Raw genomic sequence first — 14,036 nt, 5'->3', positions numbered from 1 at the left:
CTTTCTTTTTTAACAAAAAATGTGTTTGGTAGAATCAAAGGTGTGCAACTCAACTTGGAATCAGTTGATGATCAAGTGTTGTTGAGGTTTGAGGCTCAATTGAGGCGAGAATACAATATTGTTTTGACACAAGAAGATATGCTTTGGTTTCAGAAATCTAGAGAATAATAGGTAAAATTTGGTGATGGAAACACCAATTAGTATTTTCAAGCCTTTTTCTTTAGTAGCAACCATGTTAATATGGGTAATTACATAATGACTACTATGGTGTTGTCTCAAGATGATACTGTTAGATTAACTCAGTCAATTATGATAAAGGAAGTCACTAAAGAGATTATGTCTATGCATTCTTTTAAGGCTCATGGCTTGGATGGGTTTCAACCATATTCCTTCAAAAAGCATTGGCATATTATGAGGAAGGAAATTTGGAAGTTGGTCCATGATGCTTTTCATAATGGCTCTTTCAATCCTTGCCTCTTGGAAACTCTTGTGGTTCGTATTCGAAAAATTAGTTCTCCTACTTCATTGAAGGATCTGATATCTATTAGCTTGTGCAACATGGCCTACAAGGTGGTGACTAAGGTACTGGTGAGCAGATTGAGGCCCTACTTAGATAAATTAATTGGTCCATTACATAGTAGTTTTATTCCTGGTAGAGGAACTATTGATAATGTCACCTTTGCTCATGAAGTGATGTATTATATCTATAAATCAAAGCATAAGAAGAGTGTTATGGCATTCAAGGTTGACTTAGAGAAAGCTTATGATAGAGTCGACTGGATTTATTGGAGCATACATTGTTGGACATTGGTATTCATACACTTATTTCGAGTCTTATCATTTGGTGTGTAAGATATGGCAATATGCCCATTTTATGGAATGACTCTCATTTGGACCCTTTTTAGTCCTACAAGAGGTCTACGCCAAGGTGATCCCATGTCTTCCCATACTCCAGTGAGAATGCTAACATCAACTCTCAATGATTTTTGTAAGGCATCTAGAATGAAGGTGAACTTAGAGAAATCTAGGTTCATGTGCTCCAAAGTCGTATCTAATATGAGGAAAAAAATTACGACAATTTGTGAGATGCATGCTATGTTTAGCCTTGGTAACTATTTGGTAATTCCGCTTGTACAAGGGAGAGTTCGCATATATGCTTTCAATCATTTGATGGAAAAAATAAAAAAGCCATGAATACATGGAAATAAAAAATGCTTAATAAAGTTGATGGGCTTTGTCTTACTAAATATGTGATTTTTTTTCTTTGCCAACTTATACAATGTAAAGTATGTTGCTTCCTTGTAGCATTTGTAATGAGATTGACGGACTTTCAAGGAATTTTATCTATGAGGGGTGGGTGATGCCAACAAGCGAAGTCTTAATCTGGTTAATTTGGAGATTCTAACTAAGAATAAAAACGTTGGTGGTCTTGGGATTTGTTACGTACGTTCAACCAATATCTCTCTTCTGAGTAAGTTGAGTTCGACCATGATCCAAGGAGCAACAAGCTCAAGTTCTTAGAGAAAAGTACCTTAGGGATTGTTGCATGACATATGCTCTGAATAGGTTGTTTACCTCTCCTATCTAGAAGAGTATTATGAAGGCTACAATGGAACTAAGAAATGGTTTCAACTTGCAGTTAGAAGATGGTGACCGATCATTCTGGTATGATAATTGGTCTGGAATGGGCAACCTTTGCATTATGGTTGATTATGTTAATATTTCAAACACCCAATTACGAGTAAGGGACTTATGGAAAAATTGTCCATGGGGTGCTACTCTGCAAATTTAGACTACTGGTGGATGAGGAATAATGATATTGTCTCGACTTCCCTTTCTCATTGGAGTTGGTTATGGAAATAGTGGGTGACTGAAAAGGTTAAGTTTTCATGTTGGCTCTATGCTCATCATTCTTTGCCAACAAACTCTTTATGCTTTAGGAGGAATATGGTGACTTCTCTTATATGTAGTCAGTGTAATAACATAATTGAAGATCTATTTCATTCTTTCAGAGATTGCATGGACTTTGGCTTCTTATGGGTGTCGTTTGGGATTTAATGGTCACAATTTATGGGCTATCGCTCATTTTTGTCATGGCTAGTTTTTTAATGTAACACCCTAACCTTGACATGTGATCCACCAGGCCTATGAATTTACTAAGTGTAACATATATTAAGCGTAAATATCATCTACATTATTTTATTCCCCCAAGAGGGAGCCTCTATGACTCAAACCCCATGACATTAGGGACTTATAGTCCATATCCATTTGGTTTGGCCAGAAATTGATAGAGTGAAACTTAATATGGTTGTTAGCTATAATATTCATACTCAAACTATTGGAGGTGGAGGTGTTATCCAAGATCATGGTAGACATTGGCTTGTAGGTTTCTCTGTAAATTTTGGAACTAGGTCTCCCATCCTAGCAAAACTATTAGCTATAGAACATGGTTTATGGTTGGCTTGGAATCAAGGTCATCGTTTAATGGTATTGGAGAGCGATTGTCTTGAGGCAACCCAATTTTTGATCGGAGGGAGATTAATTTGCAAATATATCTCCAGTTATTTAGAACATTAGTGCTTTGATTAAAATAAATTAGGATATTCAAGTCCAACGTATCTTTTATGAGAGAAACGTGATGTTAGATTTCATGACTAAGCTAAGGATGACAATGTGTCCAGATGGATCTGGGTAGTGTATTACTCGGACTCGACCTATTGCTTCATTTTGGACTCAGGCCCACCCTAGACCCGTGTTGATACTAGCTGGGTCTGCTACCCACAAGTGCTTTGGGTACCTAACAGACCTGCGGGTATCCACAAATTCAAAACACATTAAAAATAGAGAATAATGTATCTCCTAGTATAAGAATATAAGTTATCTCCTTCAGCCAATAAAATTATGACATATGTCCTAATTAATTATTTTCTACAAAAATATTTCTAAAACTAAACAAAACAGTACACATGACATACTTTTACTAGCTAAAGGAGATAAGTTATCTCTTAGTGTGAAGATACATTTTATTCTTTTAAAAATAATTATTAGTAATTTATATAATTGTGTATTTGTTTGCTACAATCTTATATGTTATTTAGGTAATCAATAAGAGAAAAATTATAAAATATATTTAAAATTTTAAACAAAATTTAAATTGACTATTTCAATATTATGACATAAAATTGATTTATAAGAATTGTTCAATCAACAAAATATTGGATTTATACATATCAATTAACAACATAATATCACATCATTTTTTTCACAATATAACATCATTATTTAATAACGTAATAATCACATTTATGAATAAACAAGAATAACGGGTTCGAGTACTCGTAGTTCTGAGTACCTCATTGTCCAAAATCAAACCCATTCAATAATGATCTCAAAATTTATGGTAACAATTACCTGGGAGTCCCAAAAGCATGAATCCGACCTAACTTAATTTAAGCCATGATCCCCTATGATGTAGTTTGTTTTATATTTCCATTATCCCAAAAAACAACGAGTTTTGCACGCGAGAAATGGATAAATGGTATCCATTATTATTAGTAATAGTATGACGAATGTATGTCCATAGCCTAAAACAACTAACGACGTCGTCTAATCTGTAGCCGCAGCAGAGGCAAGGGCAAGTGGATGAGCGTGACGGTGTCCTTGACAGCGTTTAGACAGAATATCGTCGCAAGAAAGAAAGCGACCACAAACGGAAACACTTAACGTCGTACACGTGTCCCTCCTCAGCGGACTCCAAACGTACGATTTCTATTTTCCTACAAAACCCAAAAATAAAAAACCATTTGGATTCCGTCGAATAATAAAAACAACGCAACTTCCACTCTCACCCGTTTCGTGTCACCTTTGGCGGTTTTTAACCTTTTTCGGTTTTCAACTTTCATTTCTTCAATTTTCTCTCACTCTCACTCTCTCTCTTCAATTCAACGATTCTTCGAGGTTAGATCTTCGAACTTGTTCATGCTCTTGATTCTATCGTTTCTGATGTTAGATTAGAATTAGATCAATTGTAGCTCGAGATTGGTTTTGCTTGATTAATGACTGAATGAGGTTGAGGTTTGTCGTAATTTCGTTTCTTCATTTTTTGTCACTTCGCAAACGCTTTCTCAATCAACTCATTTTTACTGTGAAAAATTACGGAGAAAACGATTGCTTACGTGAATTGGATTATGTTGTTTTCACTTGGTTTACTTTAGTCCGAATTGTGCTTGTAATTCTTAGCTATGTATGTTGTTCTGCTTTACGAATTGTTCTCGACTTATATATTTTTTTAAATATTTTAACTATCAATTATTGATATCAGTAACAGAGATTGTTGTGTTAATGTAGGTCACTGTGACTGATTTTGTTGTTTTAAGATTAAGAAAAGTATTGGATGGAATAAGGAATGGACTAATTGGTAATGGTGTGTAGTTGTGGCAATGGCATGGTAGGTGTAATTAGCTAGCATAGTATGGTTTTCTAGGGCTTTTTTGTGTTGTGTTTATGGTTTTCAAGTCCGAGAGGTGTTTGGGAATTATTTTAGAAGTAAAATTGACACGCTTTTGGACTGGTTCTAATATATGGTCTTTCTGGGAATATGCACTCTTAATCTGAAGAAATAAGTTTGCAGTATCACTTTCAGACTAGATTTTCTGCATGAGTACATATAATTTGGAATTAATAAGAAATAATTATTTTGTTCGAGATATTATTGACTAGCGAGTCTGAACCTATGTAAATATTGTGTTCGAGATTCAGACTAGTTTTTCTGGTACGTTGAACTTAGTTTTTAGTTTAATTTAACTTTACAGAAACAGTTGTACTGTTGTCATACCACATGTTCTTTCCAAGAAGTTCTTGCATTTACAATAATGTACATATATGAATGCTGTACGCATGCTCCTGATCTTATGTTCACGAACACACATTTATCATCTATGTGTGGATATAAACGATGAAAAAAAGTAAGCTGATGCACATTGAAGTTGTAGGATAATAATCAAGAGAACGTGAGATGGATCGGAAAGAATATTTGCGGGGGCATTCCAATATGAAATGCCAACGGGTAAGATGTTGGTCATTATTGTCATGTTTCTAAGCGTACAAATCTTTTAACATATTGTGCTATACATTCTTCCCCATTTTGCAACATCTAAGAAAGCACACATTCCCAAATGTTTGTTTAAGCAAAAGATTGTGTTCATTGGTTAACTATATGAGAATTTAATTCTATTTACCAGAACTGTAAATGTACAATATATTGAACATGGAGGTAGTTTATTAAATTTAAATGATCTCATTATATTGTAGGGTCCTTGTTATATAATACTACAAGTGTATTATGAAAAGATAGTTCTGGAATTCGGTATAAGTTAACTGCCCTTTTCTAGATCCGCAGTATGCTCCATGCAAGCCTAATATTTTGAGAAGCATTTGAAAGTTGTTTGTGTTAACATTTATGCAGATTTATGTCATTGTTTCTTAATGTTCTTCTTTTGCTATTAAAATAAACAGCAAGTGGTTTGATAGGATGTATGGGAAGGTATATCAGAGAAGGAAAAGGAGAGTAGAACAGGATCCTAACACTCAGGAGATTACGATAAGTTAGGATAGCTATAGTCCTAACTGTATAAATAACATCTAGTTTGAGTTATTTGGTTATCTTTGGAAACAAGTTAGTTGGTTCACTTGGTTGGTATTGGGAGAGAGGAGGTTCTCTCAAATAACCTCTGGATATTCTTTGTAATTCTTCTGTTCTTCTACCTACTTCTGCATCGTTATCAACGTAAATCTAGTTTTTCTTCCTATTCCTAATTCAATTTACCAGTTTCTATCATGGTTGCACAGTGTTGCTTGTAGTTTATGATTTATGATAGCTCTGTTTTACATTTCCATAGGTTCAGGTGGATGAATCATATGTACCTGTTCTTAAAGATGATGAAATGGAAGATGAGCATTTACTTGAAGAACATAGAAATGGTCATATTTCAATGGATGGTATGTTGCATTTTAATGAGGAGAGTGTAGTGGAATGCATTATGAAAACCTTTCATGTAAATTTGAAATCAAGTACTGTTACTCAAATGACCTAAACTAAAGTTGTTTTCTCTGATGTATTACTTGAATTCCAAATATCAGCTTTTCAAGAAATGGATCCCTACTTTGAGTATTTGTTGGCTAGAAACTTTTTTTTTAATCTTTACATGTATTTTGAAATAAATGAGGAAGTAAAATGTTGTGGCGAAAGAATGAAAGAAGATATCAAACTGTATGAGAACCTGAGTATCTTTGACAAAGTTTGAATAAGTTTGGAATAAATGGTGCTTCTTCAATGGTTTTGGTTCCTTGAAGAGAGATTGACATGCTTTGCTGCATGTTTATTTCTTTAGTTCTTGAGGATTACTCTCTTCTCTCTCTACATATATGTGTGTGTGTATGTTTATATTCTTGTATAGAAAAAATAAAATAGTGTTGCATCTTCACTGATGAAATCAAATTTTTAACTCTATATATGATATATTATCTTGGATTAGATAAAAAAAATTTGTTATTTTCCTTGTTACTTGTGATGTTCTATCTGATATTAGTGTGCTTACATCCAGCAGGCAGTTTGGATTCTCATACAACTTTGAATGGCATGGATGATTTGGGACTGGAGGTATTGGTTTTGTCTATGTTCGGCACTTCCAGTTATTACTGGGATGATGTTGAAGCTAGAGTAGTTCACATATTTTTGCATTTAAAATGCTTGTTATTGATTGCTTGTTGCTTGAGTCTATTCTTCAGGTTTATATTGTCTCATCTAATGTCAATTGCTTGTTATACCTTGTTACGTATTGCTGAAATTGTTTGAATTCTTATTTTGTTGATATGAAAATTATCTTTAATAAGCATATTGTTAGGTGCTTGATGGAATCCTGGATGATGTTGAAATCAATGATCTTGATGGAATCGATGTTTTCTCTGGTGCATGTGACGAGTATTTTTTGGGTAAATCATTAACTAATTGTCAATGACTCAATATTCTACCTTCTGCTATGATGTTTTGGTTGAGAGTAAGAGATGAATTAGTTTATGGTTCCTCTTTTTTATTACCTCCTGTTTTAAATATCTCAACTCATTTTTTCAATCTGCAGATTGTGACTTTGTCAACGATCCTGAGGTACTAGGCTATGGTCTTTCTAAAGGTTCACTTTTACAAAATTCAAGTTCGGAAAGTCATTCTTCCGGATTTAGTGGAAGTAGCATTGTTGGTGGGGTATCAGAATCAACAAAAGTACCCTCTGCACAACCTGAATGCAAAAATTACTCTCCAGATGGTACAACAACCTCTGAATCCTCTGATGCCTTAAGAAACAATCCAAGTCAACCATCAAATGGAGATTGCATGTACATCATTTCACTTGACATGAAGCATCTGCATGAATTGAATAATGATCACCCTTTAGCTGGTGGTATATTATCTTTTGAGAACGAAAAGGATGCTGCTGAAGAACCCCAGCCTACAGCACTTAGAGAGAAGAGATTCCGCAAGCCCACAAAGAGGTATATTGAAGAGTCTTCAAATTTGAGGTCAAAGGAAAAGGTACCGACTGCTGCTACAAAAAATAAAAATTTGAGTTTGTCATCATGTGATGAACTTAATGTGAGACCTAAAGCATTGGGAAAGATTCCGGACGAGAAGTATCGTAATGAAAATAGTGATGTGACACTTTCTGCGTTAAAAGTTTGCCGGGGACACCCAAAGAAAAAGGTACTATTTTCATTAGGAAGTGCTTCAGTCTTTTCTGTCGATTTTCTTCAGTAAATGAGGAGCCCTTCTGCATAACCTCTCCTTTGGGGTAAAGAGGGAGAGAGTTGTTCTTTGGTTTAATTTGTATCATAGTGCATATTATTACTTTAAGGTTATTTAAATTTACACACTATCTTTTTTGTTTCATATGTACTTATGTATGAGCTTTAATACGAATATTTGATGATTGTGACCCATGTATAATTTAATTTGTCAACTTGTATTCTTTGTTAAAATTTATTCTTCTGACTCTTGAATTAAGTTCAGTTTGTTTTAACTTGTATGTCGTTTGGCATAAATTTGCTTCATGGTGCTTCGTGCTTCCCTTGCTTCTTGACTCGATGCAGGGCTTATTTTATCTGTGCACTTTTTTTTTTGAAATTGCAGGATCATTTATCACCTTTAGTATGGTAGTAAATTTATATTCTAATTTTTTAATGCGGAAGCATGATATTCATGTGTAGTTCATTTGTCAGTCCTTAAGATCTGTGGTCGTGTTTGTACAAGACTTAGTTACCTCGTGTGTAGTTCATTTGTCAGTCCTTAAGATCTGTGGTTGTGTTTGTACAAGACTTAGTCCTTAATATAATTGCTATGTATGATTAATTATTTTCAAAATGTATATTGTCCTCCTTCGTTTAATAAGACAAATACCTTGTGTAGAAACTTGAAAATGACAAGGAGCCACTTAGCTCAGAGTCTGAGGATGAACCCAAAAGGAAAGATCGGAGAAAGAGTCAGAAAATGTGGACTCTCCCTGAAGTGAAGAAGTTAGTTGATGGCATATCTGAATACGGAATTGGGCGATGGACTAATATAAAGAGGTTTTTCTTTTCTTCTTCAAGCTACCGAACACCCACTGATATCAGGGTACTTTAAAAAGCTTTCACTCATTCATTAGTCACATTTCTTCCAAACCTGTGTTTTCTAACTGTGATTCTCTGCAGGACAAGTGGCGTAATCTTTTAAGAGCCAGTTCTGCACAAAAATCTTACGACAAAGAGGTTAACTTTTTTCTGTTCATTGACTTTTCCTACATATGTGACATTTCCTTTGGGTACCAAAGCTTAATTTTGCTTCCAACTTTATGTGATGTATACAAGTTTGTATAAACTATCATTTGTTGATTGCAGGCTGAGCAAAACGACGAGCTTGCCTTACGGCCCTTACCACTTGATGTGGTACACCGTGTTCGTGAATTGGCTAAAATTCACCCATACCCGAGGGCACGTGGCTCAAAGAAATCATGTGTTCGTAGTAGTCTTGGCAAAAGAAATTTTCAGAGGAAGAGGTGTTCTTAAAAGTATACCTCCATGCCATGTGTAACAGTCTCTCAGTGAATCCATAGTCAAGAAACTTGTTGAAATTTCGGTATAGATTGTCTTTGCCCAAATTTTATACTCAGTTTCAAGTAATTTATGCTTGTGTATCATCTACAAAGGCATAGAAATTTTGTGTAAACTTGAGGAGTAATTGTTTGGAGTACATTAATTTGTTATGCTTAATGCGTAACCCCTGCAATAATGACTTTCTTAGAGGACTAGAACTAGACATAAAGCTTGACCATGTGTAACAACTCTGCCCATAGCTCACTGTTTCACATACATGGCTGAGTGAAGAGAATTGGTAACCCACGGTAAAGCTATTGACATACTTAATCTATTTGCATTTCATGCAAAATGTCTAAAATTATAATTGTTTTGCAGAGGGATAGATAAACTAAATAAAATGCTTGAAATCATTAGGAGGAGTGAGCTATTCATATTTCAAAATTTATGTTTGGTTAGGAAATGCAGTATATATTAAAAAGTTGTTGGTCTAGTGGTATAAAGCCACATTGAATTTCTAGATATACCAAAATGTCAAATGTTTGATTTCTGATAACAACATTTGTTAGGAGAAACAACCACATGTTTTAAAAGATTTTAGTTCCTTTACCCCATAGCCTCTCCACATGTACAACAACCTAGAGCCCCAAAACTCCAACTAAACCCCTTTGATGGATCCGAATTATTAGATTGGAAGTTTCAAGCTGAACAGTTTTTTCTAGTTATATCAAGTACCTCCTGATCACCGTTTACCTATTATCTATTTCTACATAAAAGTGGAGGTGTTCAACTTGGTTTAAATGGGGGGTTTTATAATATGAGTATCAAAGACTAGAAGAGTTTTACTCGCTCATTATAAATATGTTTTGGGCATTCATATTATGAAAACCATGAAGCGAAACTCTTCAAACTCCGCCAGATAGGCATGATGGTTGAATATCAACAACAGTTCAAAAAAATCTAGAACAGAGTGTGGGGATTATCACCTGAGGTAATCCTAAATTATTTTCTTTTTGACCTAAATACTGACATACATAGAGAATTGGTTGCTCTACGACCTAGACATATTGTTGAAGCGTTAGGTCTTATTAAATTGGTGGAATCAAAACTCATACTAAAACTGGTCAATCAAAAACAATTTCGTAACACTACTCCCTACCATTCATATTCCCGCCCAAACAACTCGTCCACACACACGTCACCTTGCCAATAGACCCAACCAACCCTACCACCATTCACCGGCTCACCACTCCCCAAATGTAGGAGCGACAATTACAAGGCCTTTGTCTAGGTAGTCAATTGCGGATAACAATTGACCCAAAAACCATTATAGCGGGATGACCACTACAGCTAGGGCTGGAAACGAGCCATCGAGTCGAACTAGAGCTCAGCTCAGTTCAGATCGATAAGATTGGCTAGGAATGGCAACGGGGTGGATTGGGCCGAGTTTGCACTTACCCGAACCAGAAATTTAAAACCCTACCCCCAACTAAGCGAGGTTAAAAATAATATTACTATCCCCGAACCCGACTGAAACCTGAAACTATTATATATATATATATATATATATATATATAAACACATTTACACCTTGGGCAATACTGCAGTAGTAATATGCTACATTTTTTCTAGCTGCAAGTGCCAAAACATTTTATTAATTGAGGAACCAAAACTACATTGGGGCATGTTCGAGGTAGGGTATTACATGTATCAAACTCGAAACTGAACATTATACTCGGGTAAAACCCGAACTCAAACCCAATCACAATGGATTTTCTCTTTAAATTTGGGTTGGGTTCGGACGAGTACTCATAGGTTCGGCTTTCATTGTCATCCCTGGGATTGGCTCAACTCGAAACTTGACTCGAGTTCGATAGGAGTTATTTTTTTAGTTCGGGTTCGACTCGATTATAGTTCGCAAATTGTTCGATTCAGTTCAAATGGTTCATTTGAACAACTTAATTAACTAAAATTGTAAAAATGTTGCAAAAGTTGTAATATATATAAATATAATCTTATTTATATATATAATAACAATAAATATAAAAAATAATGTATGAGTCATAATAAACATAAAAAATAGTTTATATATATCAAATCAGCTCATGAACCTAACGAGTCAAACTATGTCCAACTCAAGTTTGACTCGTTTATTTAACATGCTCAATTTTCAGCTCATTTGGTTCATAAACCAAATTTATCGAGCTAAATAACAATTCGAGTTTCGAACAAATATCAATTTGGTTCGATTCATTGCTAGCCCTAGCTACCACCAAGGGAAAATGCATTAAAAGACTAAAAATGTAAGTAATTTGTACTCTTTTAAGTTTTGAAATAGGGAGAATGAAGTAGTATAATTAAAAACCTTAAAACATAGAAGTTGAGATGATGCCATGGTTGTAAAAGAAATAGGTATGTGAGAAGGGAAGTGGAGGGAAGAAGTTTTGCCGTAGAAATATGTATGCTGGAGGTTGAGATGATAGTCACTGTGGCTATAGAAAGAGGGAAAGAATGGGAAGAGGAGGGTTTTACATGTTTCTGCTGTAGATTTCACGTTTCTACTGTAGATGTTAATAGAAGAGAGAATAAGATGGAGGGGGAAATTTCCCAAAACCCTAAAAAATCATGCCATGTATTAAAATAAGGGCAAAAAGAGTTTTTTCTCTTTAAAAACTAGGGTTCCATACAACCTTGTTGCCACATATTAAAAAATAAGGGCAAAAAGGGTTTTTCCCCTTTAAAAATTAGGGTTTTAGTGCACATCCATGTTGGTGAAGATTCTGACTCACGATTTTTCCCATGAAATCAGTATTCTATCACTTGTGATAGCCGTGATGGCCATCCGCGCCGCTACACTCTCCTTCGTTGCATTGAAGGGCTTGCAACCACCACAACGTCTCTACCTCAGCGCGACAGCACACTATTGACTACTTAGGTCTCTCTTACAACTACAATGAATATTCCACACAAGACATCTGTGTCAATAGAATAAGTTCCTACTTCTATTAGTGGATGATTTTCTTAGTGATCCAGACTCTAATGTATCTTCCACGGATACACTTGAGGATGAGTCTGACCATCCAACTCAAGACTTATTCACTTCCAACTTTCAGAACAAGCTCTAAAAGGTCAACCATCTCTGAAAACCTTACAGTTTTAGGGGACTATTTCGGGGCATCTCGTCATAGTGTTGATTTACACTGAAAGTTCTCAAAATGTCATTCAACCTCGCTTGGCTCATACTTATAGTTTCAAATCTCACCAATGCCACATTTTCCAGTAGTTGAAAATGGGGCACACATCTATTATTCTAGGTTATGCTCGAGCACTCCTATTGTTCTAAAAAAAACCAGCTATTTCATATCCCCTTATACTAGCTCCCGATAAAAGGTGCATATGTTGTCTTAGGCATCGAGTGGTTAAGGACTTCGGGTCTTGTTACCTCAAATTTTGTGATACCCTCCATGTCTTTTAAGGTTGGTCACACACCAATCACTCTTCAAGGAGACACTACTACCTCTTGTGGGCCATCTACATTTCACCAGACCTGCCTCTCAACCCTTTGCCACAATCAAGACCTTCTACAAGCCCTAACCCTAATCCCACCAGCACGATACCCCCACCCAAATGCCCCCAACTCCACCAACAATTTTTCCCAACTATACCCACTCTCTAGTCTTGCCATTACTCTCTCCTAGTATCCCCTATCCACGCCCCCTTTACCACCCTGGACAGCAGACCACAAGGATCTTGAGGACAAAGTCCCACTTGAAGATGTGGGCAATGATGGTTATCCAAATTCTAAACGGATCAAGTATAAGCCCATTTGACTTAAGGACTACATGGAGGACAATTATATCTTATTATATGTTGCTGAATATTTTCTTTATGTAGCTTGAATGCTTTGCTTGTTTTAGTTGGGCCTGACATGTTAAGGTAGCCCATTATCTAGTAATGTAATCCTAAATTGTCTAATACTTTTTTATAGCCTGCTGTTACAGCTATTGAAGGAATGAATCAATTCAGTAAAATTTTCTTCTTAACTTTTACAATTTATTTTCATATTGTTCTAGTTTGGTTGTCTTGTTTATATTATGAGGAGATATTTTTTGTTATATCGAAAAAAGAAAATGGTGTAGATACATAAATCATAGTATAAAAGTGACATCCATTTTGTATAAGAGTGTTACTAAGATGAATAAGGATGTTCCTAGATTGATTTGGCTTGATCCAAACCTACCCTAGAATTTTGATACAATTATTTGCTTAGATCATTAATTAAACTCATTTTTTGATTAGTAGTATTTGAGCTTTTTAAATAATATTTATTAATATTAAGTAAGAGATCATTAGTACAACACATGATTTAGGAATTTTGTAGATAGAAATTTCTAATACCATTCAACGGAAGAAAAAAACAGAAGATTCAAATTATAAGCCATCAAATATAGTGATTTTGATTATATTAGGCTGTCAATGGGAGTTTTTTTAATCTGGTATAAGGAATATTCTAATATTTTGGGCATCTCACATGAGAATATGGGCATTTTATTTGATAATTTGACTTACACATGTTCAGCAGAAGATTAGAAAATGTGAAGAAGGGAAAATTTTGGTCATCAAACATTAAAGTTTAGAATCAACCAAAATATTCTGATTTGAGGTGAACACTTTTGAGGTGTTCAATATAAACTAAACGACACTAAACACCAATGAGTAAGGTGTCAAACATATGAGTAGGACTGGAAATGAGCTGAACCGAGTTGAACCAGAGCTCAGATTGGTTCAACTCAATAAGGATTGGTTCGGCTCGAAACTCAACTTGAGTTTGATAAGAGTTATTTTTTTAGCTCGAGTTCAGCTCGGTTAAAGTTCGCGAATTGTTCGATTCAGTTCGAATGGTTCATTTGGACAAC

General features: G+C 35.1%; 2 protein-coding genes across 12 annotated transcripts; both read left to right on the top strand.

Moving 5' to 3' along the window:
* On the top strand, positions 265-4,431 carry LOC109359844. The gene is made up of 2 exons (XM_019604538.1): positions 265-582; positions 4,348-4,431. The coding sequence occupies exons 1-2, from the start codon at positions 265-267 to the stop codon at positions 4,429-4,431; spliced, it is 402 nt and encodes a 133-aa protein (XP_019460083.1).
* Positions 3,598-9,341, top strand: LOC109360393. Of its 11 annotated transcripts, XM_019605261.1 has the most exons (10): positions 3,598-3,957; positions 4,348-4,447; positions 4,986-5,065; positions 5,898-5,997; positions 6,603-6,658; positions 6,903-6,990; positions 7,137-7,753; positions 8,456-8,662; positions 8,740-8,796; positions 8,926-9,341. In XM_019605261.1, the coding sequence occupies exons 3-10, from the start codon at positions 5,015-5,017 to the stop codon at positions 9,091-9,093; spliced, it is 1,344 nt and encodes a 447-aa protein (XP_019460806.1). In that variant the 5' UTR covers positions 3,598-3,957; positions 4,348-4,447; positions 4,986-5,014; the 3' UTR covers positions 9,094-9,341. The 11 variants fall into 11 exon arrangements, with proteins under 11 accessions (XP_019460806.1, XP_019460810.1, XP_019460809.1 ...); XM_019605265.1 differs by lacking the exon at positions 4,348-4,447 and having other exon boundaries at positions 4,992-5,065; XM_019605264.1 differs by lacking the exon at positions 4,348-4,447.

The sequence above is a fragment of the Lupinus angustifolius genome, chromosome LG11 (assembly GCF_001865875.1).
Source record: "Lupinus angustifolius cultivar Tanjil chromosome LG11, LupAngTanjil_v1.0, whole genome shotgun sequence".
Lineage (NCBI taxonomy): Eukaryota > Viridiplantae > Streptophyta > Magnoliopsida > Fabales > Fabaceae > Lupinus > Lupinus angustifolius.
The sequence above is the reverse complement of the archived record's forward strand: the minus strand, read 5'-3'. Positions and strand labels throughout refer to the sequence as shown.

Coding starts and splice junctions, on each gene's coding strand:
- LOC109360393 (XM_019605265.1), top strand. CDS start 5,015: ATGGATCGGAAAGAATATTTGCGGGGGCATTCCAATATGAAATGCCAA. Junction 5,066..5,897: donor CCAATATGAAATGCCAACGG/GTAAGATGTTGG, acceptor ACATTTCCATAG/GTTCAGGTGGATGAATCATA. Junction 8,797..8,925: donor AAAAATCTTACGACAAAGAG/GTTAACTTTTTT, acceptor TGTTGATTGCAG/GCTGAGCAAAACGACGAGCT.
- LOC109359844 (XM_019604538.1), top strand. CDS start 265: ATGGTGTTGTCTCAAGATGATACTGTTAGATTAACTCAGTCAATTATG. Junction 583..4,347: donor CCTACAAGGTGGTGACTAAG/GTACTGGTGAGC, acceptor GTGTTAATGTAG/GTCACTGTGACTGATTTTGT.